The sequence below is a fragment of the Magnusiomyces paraingens genome (assembly GCF_902498895.1).
Source record: "Magnusiomyces paraingens strain CBS 517.90 genome assembly, contig: contig2, whole genome shotgun sequence".
NCBI classification, from domain to species: Eukaryota; Fungi; Ascomycota; class Dipodascomycetes; order Dipodascales; family Dipodascaceae; genus Magnusiomyces; species Magnusiomyces paraingens.
Window position 1 is genome coordinate 783,697 of NW_022474068.1, and position 24,199 is coordinate 807,895.

Genomic DNA, 24,199 nt, shown 5'->3' on the forward strand with positions numbered 1-24,199 from the left:
GCCATAAGCGAACTGCGGACAGCGGACTGCGGACAGTGGACGGCAAGTTTTTATTTTATTTTATTTTATTAGAAGGATTTTTTTTTTTATTTTTTGTATAGATAGACTAAAGTGGTTGGTTGGTTAGTTTGGTTTAGTTGATTTGTTGGCTGGTGTGAATTTTTTTTTTTATTTTTATTTTTTATTTTGTCTGATGGGCCGTTGTGGCGAATTTAATTTTTTTTTTAATTTAATTTAATTTAATTGAATTTATTTATTTATTTATTAAAAAAAAAAAAAAAAAAAGTCCCGGCAAAAGTCCGGTGATTTTTTATTGATGTTTAATGTTTAATGTTTGATGTTTGATGTTTGATGTTTGATGGTTTGCAGAAATATAAATAAATTTGTGTGTTTGTGTTTGTGTGGAGTAATAATAATAATAATAATAAAAATAATTAAATAAAATAAAAGTGCAATTGCAAGTTTCCCCAGGAAATTGAAAAAAAATTAAAATAAAAAATTAAAATTTAAAAAAAAAAAAAGAAAAGCCGCTCGGTTGGACCTCGGAAGTTGTTAAATTCTTGTGTATGTAAGTATTTAGTCATTATTAGTAATTTATTTTAAAATGATAAAAAAAATATAAAATTCTCAATTAACAAAATTTTAATACTTAATTTAATAATTAATTTAATAATTACAATATTTATATTCTTTTACTTTTTGAAATTAATAATAATAATAAATCAAATTTTAAATTTGATTCTCTTTAAATTCTCTTTAAAATAATAAATAAAATAATAAATAAAATAATAAATAAAATAATAAATAAAATAATAAATAAAATAATAAATAAAATAATAAATAAAATAAAATAAAATAAAAGACCGTTTGTCCGACTCCGGATTTTTTTTTTTTTTTCTTCTCCGCCTTTTTTTTTTTTTTTTTTCCCCTTCCATAAGCCGCCATTTGCCGATTTAATAAAATATTGCTAGACTAAATTGCATCTCCGTGAAACTCCCCGTATATATATAAAATACATATATAAAATACATATATAAAATACATATATAAAATACATATATAAAATACATATATATATATATATATATATACACTCAAATTAAATAAAAAAACAAAATAAATTTTACTTTTAAAGTATTTCATTTTCATTTTCTTCTTTTCCCCTCCTTTACTTTCTCTATCTATATATCTATATCTATCATTCTTTTTGACTGACTGACTTCTTCTTCTTCTTAGTAACTCTTCTGACTAAAAAAATCTCTCTTTCTCTATCTATTTCTCTCATCTATACACAAACATGCCGGGTCGCCGTATATCAAAAAAAATAAATAAATAAAAAATAATACTAGCCGCACCATGGAAAAACTCCGGCGAAACAATAATTTAATAGGGTCCTAAACATACAAAATATCATATGAAATCATAGAAAATCATTAAAACCATTTAAATTCAAATTCTTTCAATATATTCAATTCTTTCAACTCATTCAAACCTTAGACAACCGGCTTGCTACAAACTCCGCATGCCGACGTCGATGCACAGGATGAACACCTTTATACCTCTCCTTCCCATCTCCTACAACTGCCCTTTCAATTCTTCCTTTAAGCTTTTCTCCTATAAACCTAGCCACTGCCTTAGCCACCAACTCTGGCTCTTCAAATGGTACACTATGTGTAGCCTTTTCTCCTAAATCTTCATACGAAACTACCCCATATCGTCCAAACTTTAAATCACTCTCATATAATGGAAACATCTGACGTCCAATATCTGCAAGAAATAATCGTGTAGGGACTCGAGAATTTTCCCGTATTGCATCCAAACAATCTCGAGGACACATTCGTTTTAATTCCCTTTCATCGTCATCTTCTTCAGGTACATTCAAAAATGTAGCAATCTCTTGTGTCACGGGACATGTCAATGTCACCCCTCCTGAATTCTTTAACTCTGCTGAATCTATCGGATACGTCACCGTAGGAAGATCTCGAAGTCCATACTGAATATAATTATTAAATGACTCCTCACACCATGGTGCATAAAATCGGTTCCTTCTTAATGATTTCCATGCCTCTTCCCTACTTGACCATCGGTCTCTCCGCTTTAACGATGGAATAAATGGAGACCCAGCCTCAACTATAGACGGCTTACCAATCACTGCATCAATTCCAACTGCAACTTCAAACATTTGTGTATTAATTGTAGATGCCCCAAGACTATGTAAATAAGTAAGCAAGCAAGTACATAAAAGAAAAGCTCTGTTAGTAAATTTTTCTTTTTTTTCTTCTTCCCCACGTACAAATTGGAGAAAATATAATAAATAAATAAATAAATACTCACATGGTATTCCCTCCAAACGAATGTCCAACCCCAATCAACGGCATCTGTACACTCGGATGCCCTGTCACTCCAAGATAATAATGTGCAACCACAACGTCCCGCCATCCGTCCGTCCACATGATATCATTCCCCAATGTATACTCATTTGCAATTGCTGATGCTCCTTGGTTAACCGGCTCCATTGCCAAAATATATTGGATCTGGATTTTGTGTTTATTTTTAAGCTCTCCTACAAGATACTTAAACATAGGTTCATAACATTCTTTAGGGAACCCATTACCATTTACAAAAAATATAGAAGCCCTTTGGGAACCCTCTTCTAAAGGGAAAGATGTAGATGGACGATAGATTTTAAAAGCAAGTTTTAACCGGTCACTGGACTTACGTGTCGATAAAATGGTGGACCGAGGGAACATGGCCGGAATTAAAAGTTCTTCCGATAACAATTCAATGGTTTGTTTAAGTTTTGGGGTATTCATTTTGGGTTTTTTTTTATTTTTTTTTTTTTTTTTTTTAGAGAGAAAGAGAGATATTTAAAACTGTAGATCTTTGATAAATGAAATGGAGGGAGGAAAAAAAAAATAAATAAATAAATGAAAAAAAAAATAAATTTAAAAAAATTGAAATCTTTTTGGTCTCCTCGAGGGAAAAGGTCCGCTTATTTAACACTCAAAAAGTGGGGGGAGGGGGGGGTTGATTGGTAAGGGAAAAAAAAAAATATATTTAAAATTTTAAAATTTTAAAATTTTATAAAATAAAAACGTCAACAGAATTTAATCAATTTCTAACCGAGGATCCTTTAAACTTTTAATTTTTTTTTTTTTAAAATATTTATTATGCTTGCTAAATAATCCTCTTATATAATATATAAATATATATATATAAACTCATTTTCAATATAGATATACACTTATTTCTTATTTATTTTTCATTTATTTTTCATTTATTTTTCATTTATATTGCATTTTATTATATATATAAATATTATTACATACATCATAAACTCACCTTTCAATAATGAGACCGCCGCGGACTCCGATCACGATCACCACGGTACCGACTGCCCCGGTCATGTCGACCTCGGTCCCCATCTCTTTCCCTATCTCTATCTCTATCCCTATCTCTATCTCTATCTCTATCCCATTCACGTCCTCCTCCACCACTACCACTACCACTACCACCTCCACGTTCTCTCTCTAAATCTCTATCCCATTCACGTCCTCCTCCTCCTCCTCCATCTTTACCTCCACCAGACGATTGTTGCTTTGACCGGTACCCACGGTCACGATCTCTCTCCCGATCACGATCACGATCCCTATAGAAATCACCCCGACCTGACCGCCGCTCAGACCGACCGCCACCACCACCACCACCACTACCACTACCACCACCACCATTGTACTCCTCTTCAAGATCACGAAACAAAGCGTCCCGAGTATAGTGCCGACCACCAAGACCTCCACCCAACCGTCGTGGTAACCATCGCTTAACTGTTCGACCCCGTTCAACATCTACCAAAATCTTGCGACCTTTAATAACTTTGCCCTTTGATTCACTTCGAGCGACTTTTTAGTAAAAGAAAAAAAAAAAAAAAAAACCAGTTAGTTAGTTCCCAATTGAAAAAAAAAAAATCAACATCAATATCAACAACTCTTCTTACCTTTGCTATCACTCTCCCGCTCATACACAATAAATGCATACCCTCGAGACTTCCCTGTCTCAGTCTCACGAACAACTCGAATCTTCTCAATCGGACCGTACCGATTAAACTCCCGTTCAAGATCAGATTCAGTCACAGAGTAGTCCAGCCGCGCAACAAATATCGTCTTGAACGGGTCTCCACGAACCTGTGGATCTTTCTGTGGATTCCCTATAAAACAATTCCCACATTAGTCAATCTTTCTTTCTTTCACACACATCTCCTCTCCTTTTTTTTTTTTTTTTTTTTTTTTAAACTTACACTTTCGAACAGCCTGTTTTAGTTCCTTGACATGTTCAGCTTGCTTCTCTTGCTTCTCCCGCTGCTGCTTCACATACCAACTCTCCGTAGGTGTATATGTCGTAGACTCTTTCTCAGCCTTGAGAAGATCCAAGTACTGACTGACCCCAGAAATCTTTGGGTTCGATCGTTGTTGCGGTGCCACGTCCACCGGTCGCACATATGGCAGCGGTGGTCTTGGTGTAAACAAATTTGCCACGTAAGGAGGCAATCGGCTCACGTCTGTCTAGAAAGAAAGAGAAAGAAAAAAATGAAGGTTAGTTTTTTTAATGATATTTGAAAAAAAAAAAGAATAACTTTTATTTAAAAAAGCTTGAGAACTTACCATTTTAAATGCTTGAAGACTTTTAAAATAAAAAAAAAAAAATTGATGGATGGTGGCTAGCAAACAATTGTAGAAGAGAGAGAGAAAAAAAAAAGTGCTGAAAAAAAAAATTAACTTTTGGTTGAAAGAAAATTTAGTCACGTGGTTACGCGTATAAATGAAAATATAAAATAAAATAATTAAAAAAAAAAAAAAAAAAAAAAAAAAAGAAAAAAACAACTCTCAACTTTTTTCATATTGAAATACCAAAAACTATCAAATACTTAATGATGATGAAGAAGATTTATTAATTATTAAAGAAAAAAAAACAATAACCATTTATTATATAATATATACAATATAATTATGGAGTTTCTCTCACTTTCAAAAATCTCAATCATGATTGTTTTTATCTCACTAATTTTACTCTGAACATTCTTCAATTGACTGCCTTCCTTTTTGGTGTTCTCATTTATTTTAACTTTTTTTTTTTGTATTATACGTGCTCTATCTACCAATAAGACTTGAAATAAAATAAGATAAAATAAAATAAAAAAACAATTAAACATTGTATTCGAAGTATATATTATTGAAATAAAACACCATTAATAAAATTGTTATTATTATTTTTTTTTGTTTCTTTAAACTTAGTTTAATATGGACTCTTTTCTTATCAATATTACATAATTATGTTAAAACAGTGCTGAACACATAATTATGTAACCCCAAAAATAATCGCGTTTTCTTTGTTCTATTTACAACCAGTTTTCACTTAACCAAACAACTAAAAACAGCTTTAAAAGAATCCACCCCCTCCAGACTTTTAACAATATTGTTAATGGTAAGTTTGAAGTGATAATATCAAGAATTTCTGTTTTAACAAAAAGTTTACAGGCCTATCAATCTTCTCTTGGCCGCCGTTTGGGTGATAGGAATTTCACCAGAATGCACGAGCTTTCCGAGGCTGAAAAATGTGAAATATATCGTGAGACAATGCGCAATAAAAGGCTGGAAGCAGCTTTTTTATCCACAGATCCTCTTCTACTTATAGATGATGGACCTCAAAAAAAAAAAAAGCCCAGAGTCTGTTACGCTTCATCCAATGTCAGTTCTTCTACTACCAGAAAGATGAATCCAAAAAATAAAAAAACAGATCCATGTTTCCAAGTTTTTATAGGTCCAGAAGATCCGAACTTTCATAAAAATCGCCAATCATTTTCTAATTTATTAAATGATTTAAAAAAAGGTTGTTATATGGACGAGTTGGTTAATAATTCTAAAGAAAAGGATCAAGATGACTCTAAGCCCTATAAAAATCCTAAAAACAAAAATACCAATGAACGGGTTGAAAAAAGTTTTGTGTGTCAAAATCACAACAGTATAATAGGCCTGCATAAAGGCTTATCAAGGGGTGATTCATTAGAATATATCTTTGATAGTATTAATCGTGTACCATCTTTTGATGGCTTTAAAGAAAGATTCAAACATCATTTTGAAAAGCTTAGTATCAAAATTCAAAAAGCTAGTGGATATAATGGCTGTGGTCCCAATAATTATGGAACTGGGGTCACTAGATTTCTTGTGTGTCCTAAGAATTGTTCCTGTACAATTAAGGAGTCAAATACACAAGAGAAATGTCCAATTTGTGATACAACTTACAATAAAAATGTGGAAGGCATTTTATTATCAATTAGAGAGCTATTTAGGGAAAAATTTAAAAACCCCAAAACAGCTGAAATGGAATGGATTAATGTCAATCGGTTTATCAAAGACCTGTCGCAAAAGGACCAGAAAAATGTGCCTGAACATATTGCTCATATGATGAAAGCTGGATATTTTCAAAAGGAAAACAGCTCAGATAAGGAAAAGATTATTGATATACCAATGGTTGTTGTTATGAATGAAGCCCCCGTTTCGGCCAGTAATGACTTAGGATTTAATGTAATTAGTGCTTTTAATCTTGCAGAGAATGGCATGAAAATCAATTCCAAAGAGAATCTAACTCCCATTTATGTTTATCCTAAAGCAAGGCCTCATTCTACGTCCGATAATAACACCACAGGCATAGAGGAAAATCAATATTATTGTGATATCCGTGACGGTCAAAATATGAACAAAAGTTTGGATCTGGATGACGAAAATGAAACGTTTCGATCAAATGGTGTATTTAACCCATTAATTGCTGAGTTTATGTCATTGTCTAGATTTGGATTTAAAGTGTATGACGGGTATAATAAGGAAGAGATTACAGTCAGAGCACTTTGGCTTTACTCGGTTGGCGATATACTCACTATTTCTGATCTTATGGGTGGCAGGTACCCTGAAAACTTAAGATGCTGTCTTCGATGCAATGTTTTTAAATCACCTTTGACTTTTCCAGCAAATCCGTCAGTGAAAGAAGGGAGAGGAATTTTTAACTTTTCACAGCAAACACATGGAACTTTAAAATCTAGAAATGATGGAATTTTTCTAAATTACTATATGAATTTGGATGAAGCTGATGGAAAATATATTTCTAATGACTATTACCACTCAGTAATCGAGCCAAATTTTAAGTTAAATGGGGAAATTTCAAACAAAAAATATGCATCTAAAAAACAGTGTAATGATCTTTGTGAAAATGAAAACGTTACACATTCTACATTCTATGGGTTTAAAATCCGTTCACCAATGTTTGAATATAAATATTTCAGTTTGCCTTGGTCGCTTCCGCCCGATATCATGCATGTCCAGTTTATAAATATCTTAAAACTAATGCTCTCAATTATTTTGGACCCAAATAGTGAAGCAGTACATGGGTCAAAGAATATTGATTTGTCTCAATTTCGATTTAATTCTGAACAGCGCAAAGCTTACTACAAGTTTTTAAAGCATCTAAACTATAATACTCCGCAAGAATTTAAAGACAATATGTTTGATATCAATATTTTGTCTAGTAAAACTTTTGGATTGCGATCGGCCGCTCAAAGAGAAGCACTGTTAAAAGTCTTTTATGTTCTTAAAGACGTAATCCCAAAAGAGAAAGATGGAAAACTAGATCATCTTCTTGATATATATTCTCAAATGTCTGTTTTAATGTCATACAACAACTCAACAGATTTATGTGATGATGTGGATATAAACGATCTCGAACAAAGTTGGGAAATGGTTATTAATGCTTTTGAGCTGATAGTAACTAATTTCTATACTGAAAATACTTTTATAGGGACACTACCGTTACATACAATGCTTCACTCCGCTGGATATCTAAAACGCTCAGGTACACTTAGAAAGTTTAGCTCCTATGCGACAGAACGGCTTGTAAAAACAGTTAAAAGTGCTCAACAAAATAGCCGACATCCAATTTCCTCACTTTGCAACTATATGATTAAAGTGTATCTCATAAAAGTTGTCTTCGCCTCTTTTGAACTTTCAAAAACACTAATGCCTGCAACAAAACTTTCTAGCGAAATAGTGGAATACAGCACCAGGGAAAATAACAGCAATCTGCAGTTTTTAGCAAGGCAGCTAGTCTTAAATTATGGTGAATACACCTTTGGTACAGATCTGGCTGTTGTTACTAAGAAAGGGTTAACACTACTACCCGACAAAGGCCATGGTATTGAGATTGAGTTAGAAAAGCCAGAAACATATTACTATAGATGGTTTACAAGAATTAAACACAACACGTCAAATTATACTATGGATGCCAAGAAACCATTTACAGATACCGATTGGGACACAGCAAAGCCACGAAAAATCCGAAATATAGTCAGAATTGTGCCTTCAAAAACGGGAAGTTCGTCGATATCTAGCTATGCCAAGCTAATTGCTTGTTATTCGATTCGTCGACCAACCGTGAAAAAAGCCAATTACTTTGCAATAGTCGACATTATTGAAGATTTAAAGTCTGTTACGCCGACCATTGATCTATTGACGTTTGGAACTGATGTGATATTGGGAAAATATTGGATTGGTAAACCAAAGGTAAAAAGAAGAGTGGTTCCAGTTGAACAGATTAACAACCCTGTTTTCGTGCTTCCATACATTAATTTTGAAGTAGCGAAGGGTGAATTCCAGGACCGGTTTTATATTGTGGATCCCTACACATTCTGTGAGTTTACAAAAGACTCCCAAAAGAAAGTGGAGCTTAGTATTTATAGAGATCACAGAAACGTGAACAAGGAAGAGCTGAAATACTTAAGAGAACAGCTTGGAGATCGAGCTGACGAATATATATATCGATGGGTAAACGGCTCAATTTAATTTAAATTTTTATTTGAATAAATATTTGTATAGCACGATATATGGTTAATAGTAAAAAAGAAAAAAAAAATAAATAACAAGTTTCCGGTCTGAAATTGTTAAAAAGGTCTGAACTAACAAAACTTGTACTCAAATTAATTCCAAACAATACATACTATCAAACTTTTAAAATTACTAACAAAAAAAAACGAAAAAAAACTTTACCATTGCCCATGAGTTGGATTCTGAGCAAATCCAAATGCGTTTGTAGCATTAACTCTGGCTCTCATCAGCGTCATCATTCCATTATTAAAAGCTGCATTGGTCACATCAGCCTCCCCTTTTGCTGCAATTTTTTGCTTTGTTGACTCAAAATCTTTTTGTGACATTGGATGTCTGAATTTCCGAACAACATGAGTCACATTGTGATCGTTTAATGGACTTAATTCACAGGCCTCGCATAAACCAAAGTCGGTGCATACTTCACAAAGATACATGTTGCCCACAATGTGTTTATTTTTCCCTCGACAGTTAACGCCATCACAAACAAAGTTATGCTTGGGTAAAATAATCTGATCCGCTTGTAATTTAAGAGATGTAAAGTCATCAATTTTATAAAAATAATGGGTTTTGCGATGCTTTAAAACCTCTGCGGAATTCTTAAAACATGGCTCGCACACACCGTAATCCAAACACGGCTTGCACATGTAAAAGCTGGTGGTGATTGGTTTTTGACACACATCGCAGTCTGCTTGATGAGCAGGATACCGTTGTCCGGTCTGAGCATCGAGAACGTATCGTACAAAGTTGTGTTCATAAGTGTGACGGCGGGAGGCTTCAGAATCATAGCAGGGATAACAGAACGAGAGATTGGGACAGTTTTGGCATTTCAGCTGGTCTCCGGTGATAGGTAAGTGGCAAGCAACACAAGTTTCGTTTCTTGAATAAGCTGGAGGAAGAGGAGCACCGTGTAGAACCATTTTTTTTGTAAGTTAAGGATGATTATCAAAAAAGAATTATAAATGGGGAATAAAACTTTGGGATTAAAACATGTTTAAAAGCTTTTCTTTTTTAATTATGTGGAGGGGCTCAGTATCGGTGGCTGAGATTGAGGTTAGGGTCCGTCCATTATGAAGATATGGCTAAGCCAGGTTTCAAGCAGGGGAGGGGCTTAGGCTAAAAAGAATGATTGAAATGACCAGTCAACTTTTATGAAATTTTTTTTTTTTGTTTTGTTTTCTATGAATGAATTTGAACTAAATGTCTGAATATGAAATATAACTTTGAGCGATATTATATAATTCTAAAATCATGATTTTAGAATTAAAGAAACTAATCAGTTTCTTCAATCCATAATGGCTTGGCGCATTTGTAATTTGAAAAAAAAAAAAAAAAAAAGACTACATAACTTTGATAAGCAGATTATTCAGCTTATCAGAGTTTTTATTGTTATGAGAACAAAAAATTCAGTTATTAAGATTACCCATGCCCATTATTTTGTTGCAAACTCTCTAAATTCTAAGACTGTAGTTCTTATTATAATTCTACAAACGTTATTCATTTGATTCTCTTAATGACTGAAAATAAATCTTTGGATACTGAGCTTGCCATCCATAATCTGCAATGAATCATACCTATTAACTATAATCAAATTCACATTATATATTCCATTAAAATGATGAAGACTTCTTGAAAAAAATCATCATTAATTTATTTCTTAGAAAATCAATAGTTGAATTCCTTTACAATATTCTTAATTTCATGGTGTTGATGAAATATCTATATTAGGCTACGAATTACTTAAGAAGAAAGAAAAAAGTGCGAATCGTGTAGAACGAGTATATTTAGGAGTTACTACTTAAGATAAGATACTGTATCCTCTTGTCTCGAATCAAATGATTTGTAAAAGAAGAGGAAAGCTTTTATTTGGAGGGGACGCAGAGCTTCTTATCTAGGCAAATAGATACTCATAATTCAGGGAATCTATTATGACGATGGCTAGACTTTATTATAATAAAGTCATAATCATGAAACGATGAACATTTGGAATGTATGAATTGAATAAGAGCTTCTCTTAATATGTGTAATAAAACTTGATATAGTTGTATTATTGTGGAGTATTAAAACAACAGTTTAAAGTATAAAAAAAGTATAATCAAATGTGAATTACTAGCTTATTAAAAGATTCGATAGATTAAAAACAAACAAACAAACAAAAAATAGAAAAATAATTCAGGCATGCGTGAGTTTTTTTTTAAAACTGTGCTAACAAAAAGCATGCCCATTGGACCATAACATTGTTAAATGTTGAAGTTATTTAAAATTGCAACTTTTTTTCTTATCAAAAAAAAAAAAAAAAATTCAAATTCAAACCAACCTAAATGCGTTTGTCGTATTAATTTTGGATCTCATCAACGCTACCATTGCTTTTTGGGAAGCATCACTGTATACACCAAGTCCTTCTCTTGTTGCAATTTTTTGCTTTGTTGACTCAAAATCTTTTTGTGACATTGGATGTCTGAATTTCCGAACAACATGAGTCACATTGTGATCGTTTAATGGACTTAATTCACAGGCCTCGCATAAACCAAAGTCGGTGCATACTTCACAAAGATACATGTTGCCCACAATGTGTTTATTTTTCCCTCGACAGTTAACGCCATCACAAACAAAGTTATGCTTGGGTAAAATAATCTGATCCGCTTGTAATTTAAGAGATGTAAAGTCATCAATTTTATAAAAATAATGGGTTTTGCGATGCTTTAAAACCTCTGCGGAATTCTTAAAACATGGCTCGCACACACCGTAATCCAAACACGGCTTGCACATGTAAAAGCTGGTGGTGATTGGTTTTTGACACACATCGCAGTCTGCTTGATGAGCAGGATACCGTTGTCCGGTCTGAGCATCGAGAACGTATCGTACAAAGTTGTGTTCATAAGTGTGACGGCGGGAGGCTTCAGAATCATAGCAGGGATAACAGAACGAGAGATTGGGACAGTTTTGGCATTTCAGCTGGTCTCCGGTGATAGGTAAGTGGCAAGCAGCACAAGTTTCGTTTCTTGAATAAGTTGGAGGAAGAGGAGCACCGTGTAGAACCATTTTTTTTTTTTTGTAAGTTAAGGATGATTATCAAAAAAGAATTATAAATGGTGAATAAAACTTAGGGATCAAAACAGATTTAAATACTTTTGAAAAGAAAAAAGTTATTGCACATTATTGAAAAGATTATGTGGGGAGGCTCAGTATCTGCATGCATACTTTGATTGAGGTTAGGGGTGGGTCTACTCATTAAGAAGATATATATGGCTGAGTAGGGGTTTTAACCACAGCCCACAAGAGTCTGTAAGGGGGAGGAGGCTTGTGGATTATTGTTTGTTACAATCTAATTTGACACTGAATGTCTGAATATTAAACTTAACTGTTAGTTAAAGAAACTGATTTTTGAAAAATTCGTATGGCTTGGCATATGTTGCCAATTTGAAAATAAATATGAAACTCTGATAAGCTAATGAGAACCAAAAATTCGGTTCTCGCTTTGATTTATGCCCATATTTTTTTTTTTTTTTTAAGTGTAGCTTTTAAATCCTACAAAAAAAAAAAAATTCAGTTCATCCATCGTAATGACCAGAAATAAATCTTTAGATACTGCAGCTATCAAAAATAATTGAGTTATGCGTGATTTTTTTAAAAAAAACTGTTCAAACAAAACAACTAGTCGATTGAACCATATCACTGTAAAGTGATTGGAGTTTTTGAAAGCCACCTTTTCTTATCAATGAAAATTCGCATTCAAAAATCAAAAAAAAAAAACTCTTTTTTGAAAAAAATTCTGTCTATGCGAATACTTTTTTGATATAAATCTTTTGCTTTGCTAGATTCATTTAACCATAAAATAGAAGATTTTGTCAAAGAACCATGACAAAAGCGTAGCTTAATATTGATATGACAAAAATAATCTAATTTTGCTTACGTCTTTTGCTTGGAAGTCCATTACTCTCGACGTCAGGATCTGTATCCGATTCATTCTGTAAAGATTTGTTGCGAACAATGTCATAAGCATCGTCTAGAGAAACATCCTGAGGGCTTTTCAATTGCCTAATAAGATGAACATTGACTTCAAGACAAAATATATGAAAAACAACATTGGTACAAAACAATGACCACCACCATAGGTACGGCGCAGGGTCCATGAAAGATTTGTTTTCCCAAATCTGTACCAGCTTGGTTTTTTCTCTTATCAAATCACTGTACTGATATTTGGATGCCAGATAATCTTTTAAGATATTAAACCCTGTTTCTCCCAAATCTCCATAAGTTGCAAATAACTCATTGTTATCTGGCAGTAGATATAACTGGGCTTTCCTTTTTAATTGTTCATTTAGCATAACCTTTTCAGGAATAAGCTCTAGCGGGCTTTTGTTAAAAATGCTCAATACTTGGTGACTTATTTCAGCCAGAAGTTTTGATGAGGATTTAGGTGTCTGGAATATTTCATAAATGTCAATCGCGTTGACTGCATTGATTATTTTACTTTGAAGGTCTTTAGGATCCACCTGTGTAAAAACTTCAGTTCCAGAAACAATAGGAGTCGGGGGTTCAACCCCCATGATATCGCCTTCTTCCTCATCTTCGGTAAATATGTTGTCCCCCCGTGCATTGAAATCAAAACTACTTTTGGAATCCTCGGAATCATTGTCAGAATCCGTCCCTCGATCTCGCAGTGAATAGTTAAAATCAAACATTTGTTCTATGCTCATAAATTTGGGCTTTTCGTATGGCATGTTTAAGATGTTGGATCTAGTACCAGGCTTCATATTGAACTTGTGGTATCGATGGTTGGTAGACGCTCAGAGATGGTGTTTTATGATTAAGATAATGAAACTGATAGACTCGAATAATCCCGTCCAGTAACTTGCTTTTCTTAAAAATTTTCTTTTCATGAAAATGTAACCTGTGCCAACAACGTGATTTTTTTTTTGTCTTTTTAACCAATGGAAAAAGCAACATATTCACAAATGTAGACAATACGATACAATAACTTTGGTCTTTTGAAACGTTTAACAGTTAAATTGAAGTTAATTCCATGTTTTACATTAATTGACAAATATTTTACATATTTAACGGTAGAAATCCGGGCGACGAATGTTAAGACCATACTCCGAAAGAGCACTACCCAAATCCTCCATTGTCAACACCAGCTTACTTTGATTGTTTGCATTCGATGGCGCTGTAGAAGCCGTGGCAGCTTGTGCAGCCTGGGCCGCTTGTGCAGCTTGCGCAGCCGCCAATTGCGCAGCAGCAGCAGCCTGAGCGGCCGCATGTTGCTGTTGCTCCTGGCCCGATTCGGCGGCAACTGCAGCTGCGGCAGCAGCGTCGCTACCTGCCATATTGGCCATCTGAACTGCCTGAGCTGCCGCCACGGTTCCGGCCATGTTTTGCATGAGCGCGCGTGCACGCGCTTGGGGGTTGTTTGCTGCGGAAACCGAGGACGAAGACCGGATACGCGAGTACTGATACGCGTCTGCGGCAATGCCAGCAATAAATTTCTGGGTGGCCAATGCCAAAAGACGCTTGATTCTGCGATCGGCTGTTTCGAACCCTGACCGCGCAAGGTAGTAGTCTGTGACAGCATCAGGGATAATCGGTGCATAGTCGTCAAGCTCTTCAAGAAATTCAATTAAAGTTTTGTCCTTGCGGGTGATGTTTGGCAGTTCTGGCAAGATAGTTGCTGGTTTCTTTGCTGCGGACCCTTCGTCGTCGTCATCGTCATCATCATCACGACTGTGTTTGCGACTAGTGCCGGGAGCATCGGGCATTTCCAAGTCTTTGGATGAGGTGGCGGCGGCGCCGGCGTCGTCGTCTTCTTCCTTGATGCTCATGCTCATGTCGATATCATCCTCATCAATCTTGACATTTTCGAGAGAATCCGAAGCATTATCGGCGGTACTAGTCGCTGCTGAAGATGGAGCGGAAGCAGAGGTTGGAGCAGTTGTAGTGGGAGCAGGAGTAGGAGCAGTAGGAGCAGTTGTAGTAGGAGCAGTAGCACTAGCAGCAGTAGATACCGTAGCAGTAGCAGTAGCAGTAGCAGTAGCAGGAGTAGTGGTAGTTACAGTGGCTGGAGTAGTAGCAGTTGAAGCAAGAGCAGTAGCAGGAGCTGGAACAGGAGCAGTAGTAGTAGTTGCAATAGTAGTAGGAGCAGTAGTAGTAGGAGCAGTAGAAGCAGGAGAGGTAGTAGTAGGAGCAGGAGCAGTAGGAGCAGGAGCAGGAGCAGTAGTACTAGGAGCAGTAGTAGTTACCGTAGCAGGAGTAGTGGAGGTTGCAGTGGCAATAGCAGGAACAGTAGCAGTAGCAGGAGCAGTAGCAGGAGCAGTAGCAGTAGCAGTAGCAGTAGCAGGAGCAGGAGCAGTAGCAGGAGCAGGAGCAGTAGCAGGAGCAGTAGCAGTAGCAGTAGCAGTAGCAGGAGCAGGAGCAGGAGCAGGATCAGGAGCAGGAGCAGGATCAGGAGCAGGAGCAGGATCAGGAGCAGGAGCAGGAGCAGGAGCAGGAGCAGTAGCAGTAGCAATAGTAGTAGCAATAGTAGTAGCAATAGTAGTAGCAATATTAGTTGCAGGAGCAGGAGCAGGAGCGGGAGCAGTAGTAGTTGCGGGAGCAGTAGTAGTTGCAGTTGCAGTAGCAGGAGCAGGAGCAGGAGCAGTAGTTGTTTTTGGCGCTTCGGTTGAAGTTGTTTCTTGAGGTACTGACGCGTTCAAAGGCGCGGACCCAGGCTCTAACTTGACTGACGCGTTTGAGGGTTCCAACCCAGGTTCTGACTTTACTGACGCGTTTGAGTTTTCAGACCCAGACCCAGACCCAGGCTCTGACTTGATTGTAATTGCTGGTGCTGGTGCTTGTGATGTGCTTGTCACTACGGGTTTATTGTCTGTAGGATTTGGTACCGTTGATGCCTTTGATACTGTTGGAGCAGCTGGAGCAGCTGGACTGGTTGTTGCAGGAATTTTGGGGACATTTGCAGTGGTATTAGCAGCAGTAGTTGTATTAGAGGAAGTTGCTGGAGCTGTTGCTGGTGAAGTTCCCGTAGTCGATGCTGTGGTTGTGGAAGTAATAGATTGAGCTGGGATTGGAGCTGACGTCACAGCATCGGGTCCTGAGGTAGCTGGGGAAAGTGTGGTCACAGGTCCTGTAGGTTTATTAATATTTGTGGAAGTATTATTAAAAGTAGTTGTATTGGTATTGTTATTAGAACCCGATGGATTACTAACAGCCAATTGTTCTGGACTCGTTTTTATTGATGATGATGATGACACGGTGGCAGGTGCTGCGGTGCTTGGCACGGGATCGGGGCCTTTGCTGACGGAACTGGCCGGGCTTTGGGTTGTTGTTGTTGTTGTTGTTGTTGTTGTTGTTGTTGTGGATTTAGTGGAAGTGGCCGGTTGTGGAGAAGGCTGGGCTGTAGTTGTGGTGGTACTAGGAGAAGTAGCAGGGCTTGCAGCAGCAGCAGCAGTAGTAGTATTAGCAGTATTGGCAGAAGCAGTTGACGATAGCACAGTCTGGCCAGTCTGCTGCTGAGGAGGTTGTTGCTGTTCGGAGCTCATGGAAGGTATGTCGGGTTCCGAGTTTGTTTTTTGTTTTTAATTTTTTTTTTGTTTATTGATTAAGAAGCTTTTTCAGAGTCTGAAATTTTTTGTTGGTGGATGTGATGATGGTGGTGGTGCTACCACTTTTTTTTTTTTTTTTTTAGGTTGGTGATCGAGACCTGAGTCTGGTCACGTTATTTTACATAATCTATTATTACGTAATTTAAAGTCCGAAGTTCCTGAAAGCCCGTCCGTTTAACGTTGGAAGTCTCTGCCACCTCTCGCTTACAAATTCAGCCGGCCAAAAGACCTTTTTTTTTTTTTTTTTTTCGGGGTTTCTTTATTATATAGCTATATATATATATAAAATTTACCCTTTAGAAACAAGTCATAAAAGACCTACATTTTTATTGCTCTCAGCAATATTATTTCCCTTCCTCCTCCCGCCTTCCTCCTCCCTTCTTCTTTCTTCTTTCTCATTTCTATATAAATGGCCTTTTCGCCTCTCAATCTTTCGCGCTTGTCTTCAACATCCCAAGTTGCTTCCCGTCGTCTTGCGCATCTCGCATCTACAAATAATTCTCTTACAAATCACTCTCTAATTAATAGACTCTCTTCTACAATGGCCCCAGTCCAACCCGAACACTATAAATACCTTGTCATTGGAGGTGGCTCCGGTGGCGTTGCAAGCGCTAGAAGAGCCTCCAAACATGGTGCCAAAACCCTTCTCATTGAAGGCAAGGCTCTCGGTGGCACCTGCGTTAACGTCGGTTGCGTCCCGAAAAAGGTTATGTGGTCTGCCGCCACCATGGCCAAGTCGTTGGCCGAGGCTCCCAATTATGGCTTTGATGTCCCTGCCTCTGCCCCCAAGTCATTCCACTGGCCTGAATTTAAGACCAAGCGTGATGCTTACATTGAGCGCCTCAATGGCATCTATGCCCGCAACCTCGAGCGCGAAGGCGTTGATTACATTTTTGGCTGGGCAAAGTTTATCAACAAAACTACCGTCGAGGTTGCCCTCAATGAGCCAGATGCTGAAGGCAAGTCTGTAAAACAATATACTGCTGATCATATTCTCATTGCCTCTGGTGGCTCTGCAATTATCCCTCCTCATATTCCTGGCTCTGAGCTGGGTATCACATCTGATGGCTTCTTCAAGCTGGAGACCCAACCTCGTCGTGTTGCTATTGTTGGTGCCGGCTACATTGGTGTTGAACTTGCTGGTGTTTTCAAGGCTCTTGGAACTGAGACCCACCTGTTTATTCGTGGTGATAAGGTTCTACGTGCTTTTGACCCAATGATTCAAGACACAATTACAGAGATTTATGAAAAACATGGAATCCAAATCCACAAGGGCATCTCGAATCTTTCCAAAGTTGAAAAGGCTGAGGATGGTTCTCTCAATGTGTTTTACAAGGACCCAGAAACTGAAAAGGAAAATTCAGTCAATGTCGACTCTTTGATTTGGACCGTCGGCCGCAGACCTTGGAAGGATCACCTTAACCTCGAAGTTACTGGTGTCGAGGTCAATGAGAAAAATGGTACCATCAAGGTGGATGAATTCCAAAACACTTCTGTCCCCAACATTTACAGTGTGGGCGACGTGGTAGGTCCTGTTGATCTGACTCCTGTGGCAATTGCAGCTGGCCGCAAGTTGTCTAACCGGCTGTTTGGTGGTCCCGAGTTTAAGGACCAGAAGCAAGATTATGTCAATGTCCCCAGTGTTGTGTTTGCACACCCAGAGGTTGGATCCATTGGTCTCTCAGAGCCTGCAGCCCGTAAGGAGTATGGCGACGAGAATGTCAAGGTTTACAAGTCACGTTTCATCTCCATGTACTACGCACCATTGGACCAGGAACAAAAGGACCCCACAGTTTACAAAGTTGTGGTGGCTGGCCCAGAAGAAAAAGTGGTGGGCATTCACATTGTTGGTGACTCGTCGAGTGAAATTCTTCAAGGCTTTGGTGTGGCTGTCAAGATGGGAGCCACCAAAGCTGATCTTGATAGCGTTGTTGCGATCCACCCCACATCTGCCGAGGAACTTGTTACTCTTGTTTAGAATGATTTAGTTATATAAATTGAAATTGAAATTGAAATTGAAATTGAAATTAATATTAAATATAAATTGTTTTTTGATGAGTTTGAATCTGAAGAGCTATGGTGGGGTCTATAAAGAAAAGACCCTTTTCCGATTTTAATACAATTAAATGAACCATATTCTTATCAACCTCCACCAACAATTTAGGACCCAATCGTTCCTCATAGGAATATAATCCCACACCAATATTCCCACGATACTTGGTTGACTTGGGTGATGTTTCTGAAGCCATTTCCACTGCATAATCGAAAATCCCTTGGGTTGTAGGCGATAGTGGTAACAATTCTAAGTTCTCCACTTGTCGAACTACTGCAAAAACATGTCCATTTTTTAGTCCATCAACACGTTCTACAAGATTACAAATCTTGAAAATATCACCGTCAACACGCACATAGCTCTCCGAATTAATTGGTGGTAAGATCTGCGGCAGTGCTACACTCTTGAGCAACCGTAAAACTGGTGAATTATCGCCATCCATGGCATTAAATTGGGTCTTTACAAACTCTTCTAGTCCCTCATCCACATTTGTTTCTTCTTCATCTTCTTCTTGTTCTTCTTCTTGTTCTTCTCCTTCTTTATCATTTAAAAAATATTCTCGTACAATCTGGTCACGGTCAGCTGCCACTTTTGGAGGATGTGCAATGCGCTCCAAAAACTGGGCCATGCACTCCTCTTCTGCATGAACCCATTGAGAGCCTCCAGGTAAGTACATAAGCGCCATATCGTATACCAAGGCATCTTCACCCATAATTGCGGGTTCTGCATGAGAAAGATCAAACACCATGTAGTCTCTTAGGGGTCCACAGGCGTGAGCAATTTTCGGTAGATGGTGCAGGGCGTCAAGTCGGAAGTGACTAGGTTGATCTGCAGCCTCGACAAACCGGTTGTATTGTTTTTCAAGAATTGCAAGGACCGTTGAGCATACAGGAAGAAATGTAACGGGACATGAACTGAGCGCTAGACATTTGAGAAACACGGAAATGCTTGATATAACCTCGACCACGGGGTTACTATTGGGGAACCAGTAGGGAAGAATAGGAATGATATGGGAGAAAAAGGAACGCTGGTGTGGGGTGAAAGAGGCTTTTGGAGAAAAATCATTGCCTAAAATAAGATGTGAAGTTTGACTATTGATTGTCTGGCGCAGTTGTTCCAAACTGTCCTTGTCAATGGGGAACTGACCCATGTACTCTGGGTCCAAGAAGCGTAGCTCACGACATAACATTTTAAAGATTCTGCTGAGATCTGGGGGGAACGAGTCACTCAAATCCAATGGGGGAGGTGCATGCGAGCCCAGTAATGCAGAGGTCATTTTGAAGCCATAAGCACGGTTCAATTCGTCCCAGTGCTTTTTATTGGAACTAGGGAATTGTGCGATTTTTTGGAGCAAAGCTTTAATTTTGGGCTCTACCTTTTTCATGTAAAACTTGCTATCAATTGGGGTTCCTCCTGCTTCCAAGGGTAAAGTCAAATGAGAGCTAGTTGGTGAATGGCCCAAGAGGAGGTTGATATCGCTGCTGGCATGAGTCCAATGGACTTTGACCAGTTTTCTCACAGTTGAATCGACATTGTCATGGACGTAAAACCCATTTTGGGACATTTCCTGAAACACGCGGACCAGGGGGTCAAGAATACCGGCATTACTACGGGCCAGGAAGTTGTAATTTTCAAAATACTCGTCGATTGTTTCCGAGTCTTTATTGTAATCGATTGCCATAGCACATTGGTTAAGGTCCGGGATTAGCATGACTGGGATTAAAAATTTGCGCTGCAAGCGTTCTGGATAGGGGAGGTTGTTGATGACTAGATAAACAATGTTGAAGAATCCGGCAGTGGTATTTACTGGGAAAAGCCATCCTTGGTCGTCAAGGAACACAGTGACAGAAAGTTCGAGGGCTTCTGATCCAGGTAGAAACAAGCCAAGAGATTTACGGAGACGAGCCATGTGCTGAGAGTAAAAATGGGAGCAGATAGAGTCAGCAGGGAGTCGGCTATAGTCAAGATGCTTATATTCTTCACATGAATCTCTGGTGAGCTTATCGGTGAGGAGCCGCATGATGGGTAGTTGTGGGGGGAGAAGTAAGGTTTTAAGAATATCTCTTTTGCTTGGAGAATGGTATTCGAAGCGACGAATCTCTGGGCCCAGATAGGGGAGGGAATGTGAGGAGAAGCCATTGACTGTGAATGGTTCGAGGGCCTTTTTAGGAGCATGTTTGTGTAGGCTGACAGATTCGCGAAGGTTTGTGAGGTATACGCGATAGTCGTTCTGAGGTAAGGTGTGTGGGGTTAGTTTATGGAGGGGAAGGGTATTAGAAATGAATAATAATAATAAACATACGGGAGTATCTAAAGGTATTTGATCAGCCATTATATTATGGGAAAAAAGACAGAATATATGAAAGGAGAAGGTTTTTGTGAGTGTCTTTTTTTTTTAAGGTGAATCTTTGTTTGCAAGTATTTTACAAAGACGACTATGGTGATAGTGATGGTGGTGGTGGTGGGGAATTGTTGTAATCATTGTGGTACGATTTAAATAGAAGGAAAATAATTAAATAAAAATAATAAATAAAAAAAATAAAAACCACGCAAAACAATCCAAAAAAAAAAAATTACCTGGGAAACCTCTCACTTGAAATAAATAAAAAAAATTAATCAAAAATTGGAATTGACCAGATTAAAGGAATTTTTTTTTTAAAAGGATTGTAAATAGTTTGATGGGGAAATTTCAAAATTGGCAGACAAAAATAAATGAGGAGGAGGAGGAGAATTCAAAAAAAAAAAAATTATTATTATTTTTTTTTTTTTATATTTCAAGGCATAATGAGATAATAATAATATAAATAAAATAATATTATTATTAATTATATAAACATTACATAACATATTTACATGACCCAATCAAAACCCACGTTATTCTTGTTATATATATATATATATATATATGCACTTGGTTTACTCCTAACCTACACTTAAAAAAAAAAAAACCAAATCTCAGTGAATGGCTGGTCTCTCAGCAAAAGTTTTATTTCCCTTTTTCCCTTTTGTTTTTCTTCTTCCCTTTCCCTCCCCTTTTTTTTTTTTATACGTATTGTTGTTTTAATACATAATACATATAACCAACAAATCAACCAACAAATAAACAATGTCTAGTTCTATTTTCAGAGTTCTCAGAAACGTCAAGCGCGTCGGATTTAAGAATGCCCTCAAGCAGATGAACGGTATTGGTGATATCAAGTCAGGCCGTCTTGTAGGCGTTGATGCTTACGGCAACAAGTTTTTCGAAAACGATACAGAAGACGAAATTCACAGTATGTTATCAACAAACATAACTATCAAAAAAATTTTATTTATTTATTTTATTTATTTTTTTTTTTTTTTTTTTGAATTAATAAATAAATTGATAAATGAATGAATTACTAATTTTCCCAATTTAGTGCGAACACGATGGGTCGAGTACAAGGATTACTACGGCAATATGAGCACAGTCGAGGCTGGCTGGCACTTTTGGCTTGGTTACGGTGTCGACACTCCTCCTAACCAAACTTCAGAAGCTCACAAGACCATTCGTGCTTATCCAGAGCCCCCAACACTTATTCATGGCACTGGCAGTCCCGGTGCATACGTTCCTTACAACACTGTGAAGCCAAAGATTAAGAGCTGGGAGCCAGTTGTTGAGGCTAGAAAATAAAAGATATCCTGTGGATTAGGAAATTTTAGAGACTAGATGAACCGTGACGTGACGAGACAAGCATTTGAATTTTTTATTATTATTATTATTACCAGACAAATACCAATAACATAAAGACGACCTTAATGAGAATTTTTTTTAAAAAAAAAATTGAAATACCTTTGCGTAGAATTTCATCAAACTAGAATTTGGATTATTTTTTTTATTTTTTTTTTTTTTAGTATGGAGAAGAAGGATTCCCAGGGAAACAAAAAACTCACTAAGAATTTAGAAAACTACATTGACATTTAGATGATTTATTTTCTTTGAATCCTAGAATGTTAACTAATTTACTATTAAAGTAAAGAAGATTGACAAGACTTTGATTTTTATGAAAAGAGAGTTAGAGAAAAAGGTTATAAGAATGACAATTTGGGGGAGTTTAGTAATTGAGCCATTGATTTAAAATGATAAGAATGAAGATTGAATTTTAATAGAACAATGGCAATCAAGATCTTCCAAATGCTTTTTGTTAATTTTTAAAGGATTGATTCATTTTGAGAGTGGGAGGGGGGTGGGAAAGTTTGTAAATAAATTGTCAATGGAAGTATTTCTAAGAGTAGAAAAGGGGATCAATGTAGATGGTGAAATTGTAGTATACGAGACTGATATTCTTGAAAATTTTCAGGTGACAGTTTTAGAAAAAAAAAAAAAAGAACTGGAGATGGATGAGATGTAACATGCAGGGGATATATATAGTTTTACTGGGGTAAGAAGAATATTGAAGGTGCGATTTAAGATTTTGAAAGATTTTGGAATTGAGAGAATGAAGTATTTGTTGTTTGAAAAAAAAAAAACCAAATTGGAAGTTTATTTTTTGATCAATTAATTAATTAATAGATTAATTGATTGATTGATTTTAAAAGAGATGAAAATAAAAAAATATCAATTAGGGCTTTGACGGCAGACAGTTTAGAATGTTTTGTATAATAGTTATATATATTGAGGGTTATATTGTATGTATTTTATTATTATTATTATTATTTTAGGCTGTAACAGGAAGGTTAACGCCGTATGTATGTATGTGTGAGTGTAAGCGGTAAATATTGTACTAAAACATTTAATAGAAAAAAAAAAAAAAAAGCTTGATGGGTCATGAAAAATAAAAAATTAAAAAATTAAATTTTTAGCCTTAAAGAAAGGCATTTTGTCCCAACAAAAAAAATGTAGAGCAAACAACAGGGTTTTTTTCTTTTTTCTTTTGTTTTTTGTTTTTTTCTTAAAAGAATGATTTTACAGAGGGATTTTATTTTTTTTAAATATAAAAAATATAAAAGAAAATTGTAAAAGAAAGAATTTAATGAAAAAAAAAATAGATTTAAAAGAGTTAAAAGATTCTTATTATTTGATAAAGAAGGGGGAAAAAAAAATAATTCAATTCTTTTTTTTTTTTTATTATTTATTTATGGGACTCATATTTTTTCTTTAAACAAAAATGAACATTTTATTATTATTATTATTTTTTTTTTATTATTAACATTTTATCACTATTGAGTGAAAAAAAAAAAAACTTGAATCTGGGGAATTCAATTTAATGAGAAAAAAAAAAAATAAAAAAAAGTCGCATTTTTTTTATTTGTTTTTTTATTTTTATATATTCTGCATGCGGCGGGCCGATGGTTTTTCTTTAATTTTTTTTTTTTTTTTTTTTTTAAAAGCCGAGAACATCGCTTTTGCAAAAACCCCGATTACGCGATTACACGAAAGCGAGTCATAGAAGAATAGAAGAAAATTCAAACAAGGCCAATTCTAATTTGAATTATTATTATTATTATTATTATATTTAAAGAAGAAGTTAAAATAAAGAATTAAAATGTTTGTATATAGCTTTTAAAAAATCAATTGTATAAAAAAAAAAAAAGAAAGAAAGAAAGAAAGAGATTTTTTTTTTTCCAATATCAAAAAAATAAAATAAATATAAAAAATAACAATCTTG

The 24,199-nt window shown here is 36.2% G+C and overlaps 10 protein-coding genes across 10 annotated transcripts; 3 read left to right on the plus strand and 7 right to left on the minus strand.

Moving 5' to 3' along the window:
* Window positions 1-1,486: 1,486 nt before the first annotated feature.
* Window positions 1,487-2,813, minus strand: SAPINGB_P001980 (uncharacterized protein; the record flags this gene model as incomplete). Its single annotated transcript, XM_031996700.1, has 2 exons — window positions 1,487-2,210; window positions 2,335-2,813. The coding sequence occupies 2 exons, from the start codon at window positions 2,811-2,813 to the stop codon at window positions 1,487-1,489; spliced, it is 1,203 nt and encodes a 400-aa protein (XP_031852591.1).
* Window positions 2,814-3,345: 532 nt separating this feature from the next.
* Window positions 3,346-4,661, minus strand: SAPINGB_P001981 (uncharacterized protein; the record flags this gene model as incomplete). Its single annotated transcript, XM_031996701.1, has 4 exons — window positions 3,346-3,899; window positions 3,995-4,204; window positions 4,295-4,559; window positions 4,659-4,661. The coding sequence occupies 4 exons, from the start codon at window positions 4,659-4,661 to the stop codon at window positions 3,346-3,348; spliced, it is 1,032 nt and encodes a 343-aa protein (XP_031852592.1).
* Window positions 4,662-6,374: 1,713 nt separating this feature from the next.
* Window positions 6,375-8,882, plus strand: SAPINGB_P001982 (uncharacterized protein; the record flags this gene model as incomplete). Its single annotated transcript, XM_031996702.1, has 1 exon — window positions 6,375-8,882. One exon carries the CDS (start codon window positions 6,375-6,377, stop codon window positions 8,880-8,882), a length of 2,508 nt encoding a protein of 835 aa, XP_031852593.1.
* Window positions 8,883-9,082: 200 nt separating this feature from the next.
* On the minus strand, window positions 9,083-9,841 carry SAPINGB_P001983 (uncharacterized protein; the record flags this gene model as incomplete). Its single annotated transcript, XM_031996703.1, has 1 exon — window positions 9,083-9,841. One exon carries the CDS (start codon window positions 9,839-9,841, stop codon window positions 9,083-9,085), a length of 759 nt encoding a protein of 252 aa, XP_031852594.1.
* A 1,387-nt stretch (window positions 9,842-11,228) lies between these two features.
* SAPINGB_P001984 (uncharacterized protein) lies at window positions 11,229-11,963 on the minus strand (the record flags this gene model as incomplete). The annotated part of the gene is made up of 1 exon (XM_031996704.1): window positions 11,229-11,963. The coding sequence occupies one exon, from the start codon at window positions 11,961-11,963 to the stop codon at window positions 11,229-11,231; it is 735 nt and encodes a 244-aa protein (XP_031852595.1).
* An 857-nt stretch (window positions 11,964-12,820) lies between these two features.
* On the minus strand, window positions 12,821-13,678 carry SAPINGB_P001985 (uncharacterized protein; the record flags this gene model as incomplete). Its single annotated transcript, XM_031996705.1, has 1 exon — window positions 12,821-13,678. One exon carries the CDS (start codon window positions 13,676-13,678, stop codon window positions 12,821-12,823), a length of 858 nt encoding a protein of 285 aa, XP_031852596.1.
* Window positions 13,679-13,981: 303 nt separating this feature from the next.
* SAPINGB_P001986 (uncharacterized protein) lies at window positions 13,982-16,456 on the minus strand (the record flags this gene model as incomplete). Its single annotated transcript, XM_031996706.1, has 1 exon — window positions 13,982-16,456. The coding sequence occupies one exon, from the start codon at window positions 16,454-16,456 to the stop codon at window positions 13,982-13,984; it is 2,475 nt and encodes an 824-aa protein (XP_031852597.1).
* Window positions 16,457-16,928: 472 nt separating this feature from the next.
* Window positions 16,929-18,497, plus strand: SAPINGB_P001987 (uncharacterized protein; the record flags this gene model as incomplete). The annotated part of the gene is made up of 1 exon (XM_031996707.1): window positions 16,929-18,497. The coding sequence occupies one exon, from the start codon at window positions 16,929-16,931 to the stop codon at window positions 18,495-18,497; it is 1,569 nt and encodes a 522-aa protein (XP_031852598.1).
* Window positions 18,498-18,552: 55 nt separating this feature from the next.
* On the minus strand, window positions 18,553-20,904 carry SAPINGB_P001988 (uncharacterized protein; the record flags this gene model as incomplete). Its single annotated transcript, XM_031996708.1, has 2 exons — window positions 18,553-20,802; window positions 20,875-20,904. The coding sequence occupies 2 exons, from the start codon at window positions 20,902-20,904 to the stop codon at window positions 18,553-18,555; spliced, it is 2,280 nt and encodes a 759-aa protein (XP_031852599.1).
* Window positions 20,905-21,678: 774 nt separating this feature from the next.
* SAPINGB_P001989 (uncharacterized protein) lies at window positions 21,679-22,224 on the plus strand (the record flags this gene model as incomplete). The annotated part of the gene is made up of 2 exons (XM_031996709.1): window positions 21,679-21,844; window positions 21,971-22,224. The coding sequence occupies 2 exons, from the start codon at window positions 21,679-21,681 to the stop codon at window positions 22,222-22,224; spliced, it is 420 nt and encodes a 139-aa protein (XP_031852600.1).
* Between the last annotated feature and the right edge of the window lie 1,975 nt (window positions 22,225-24,199).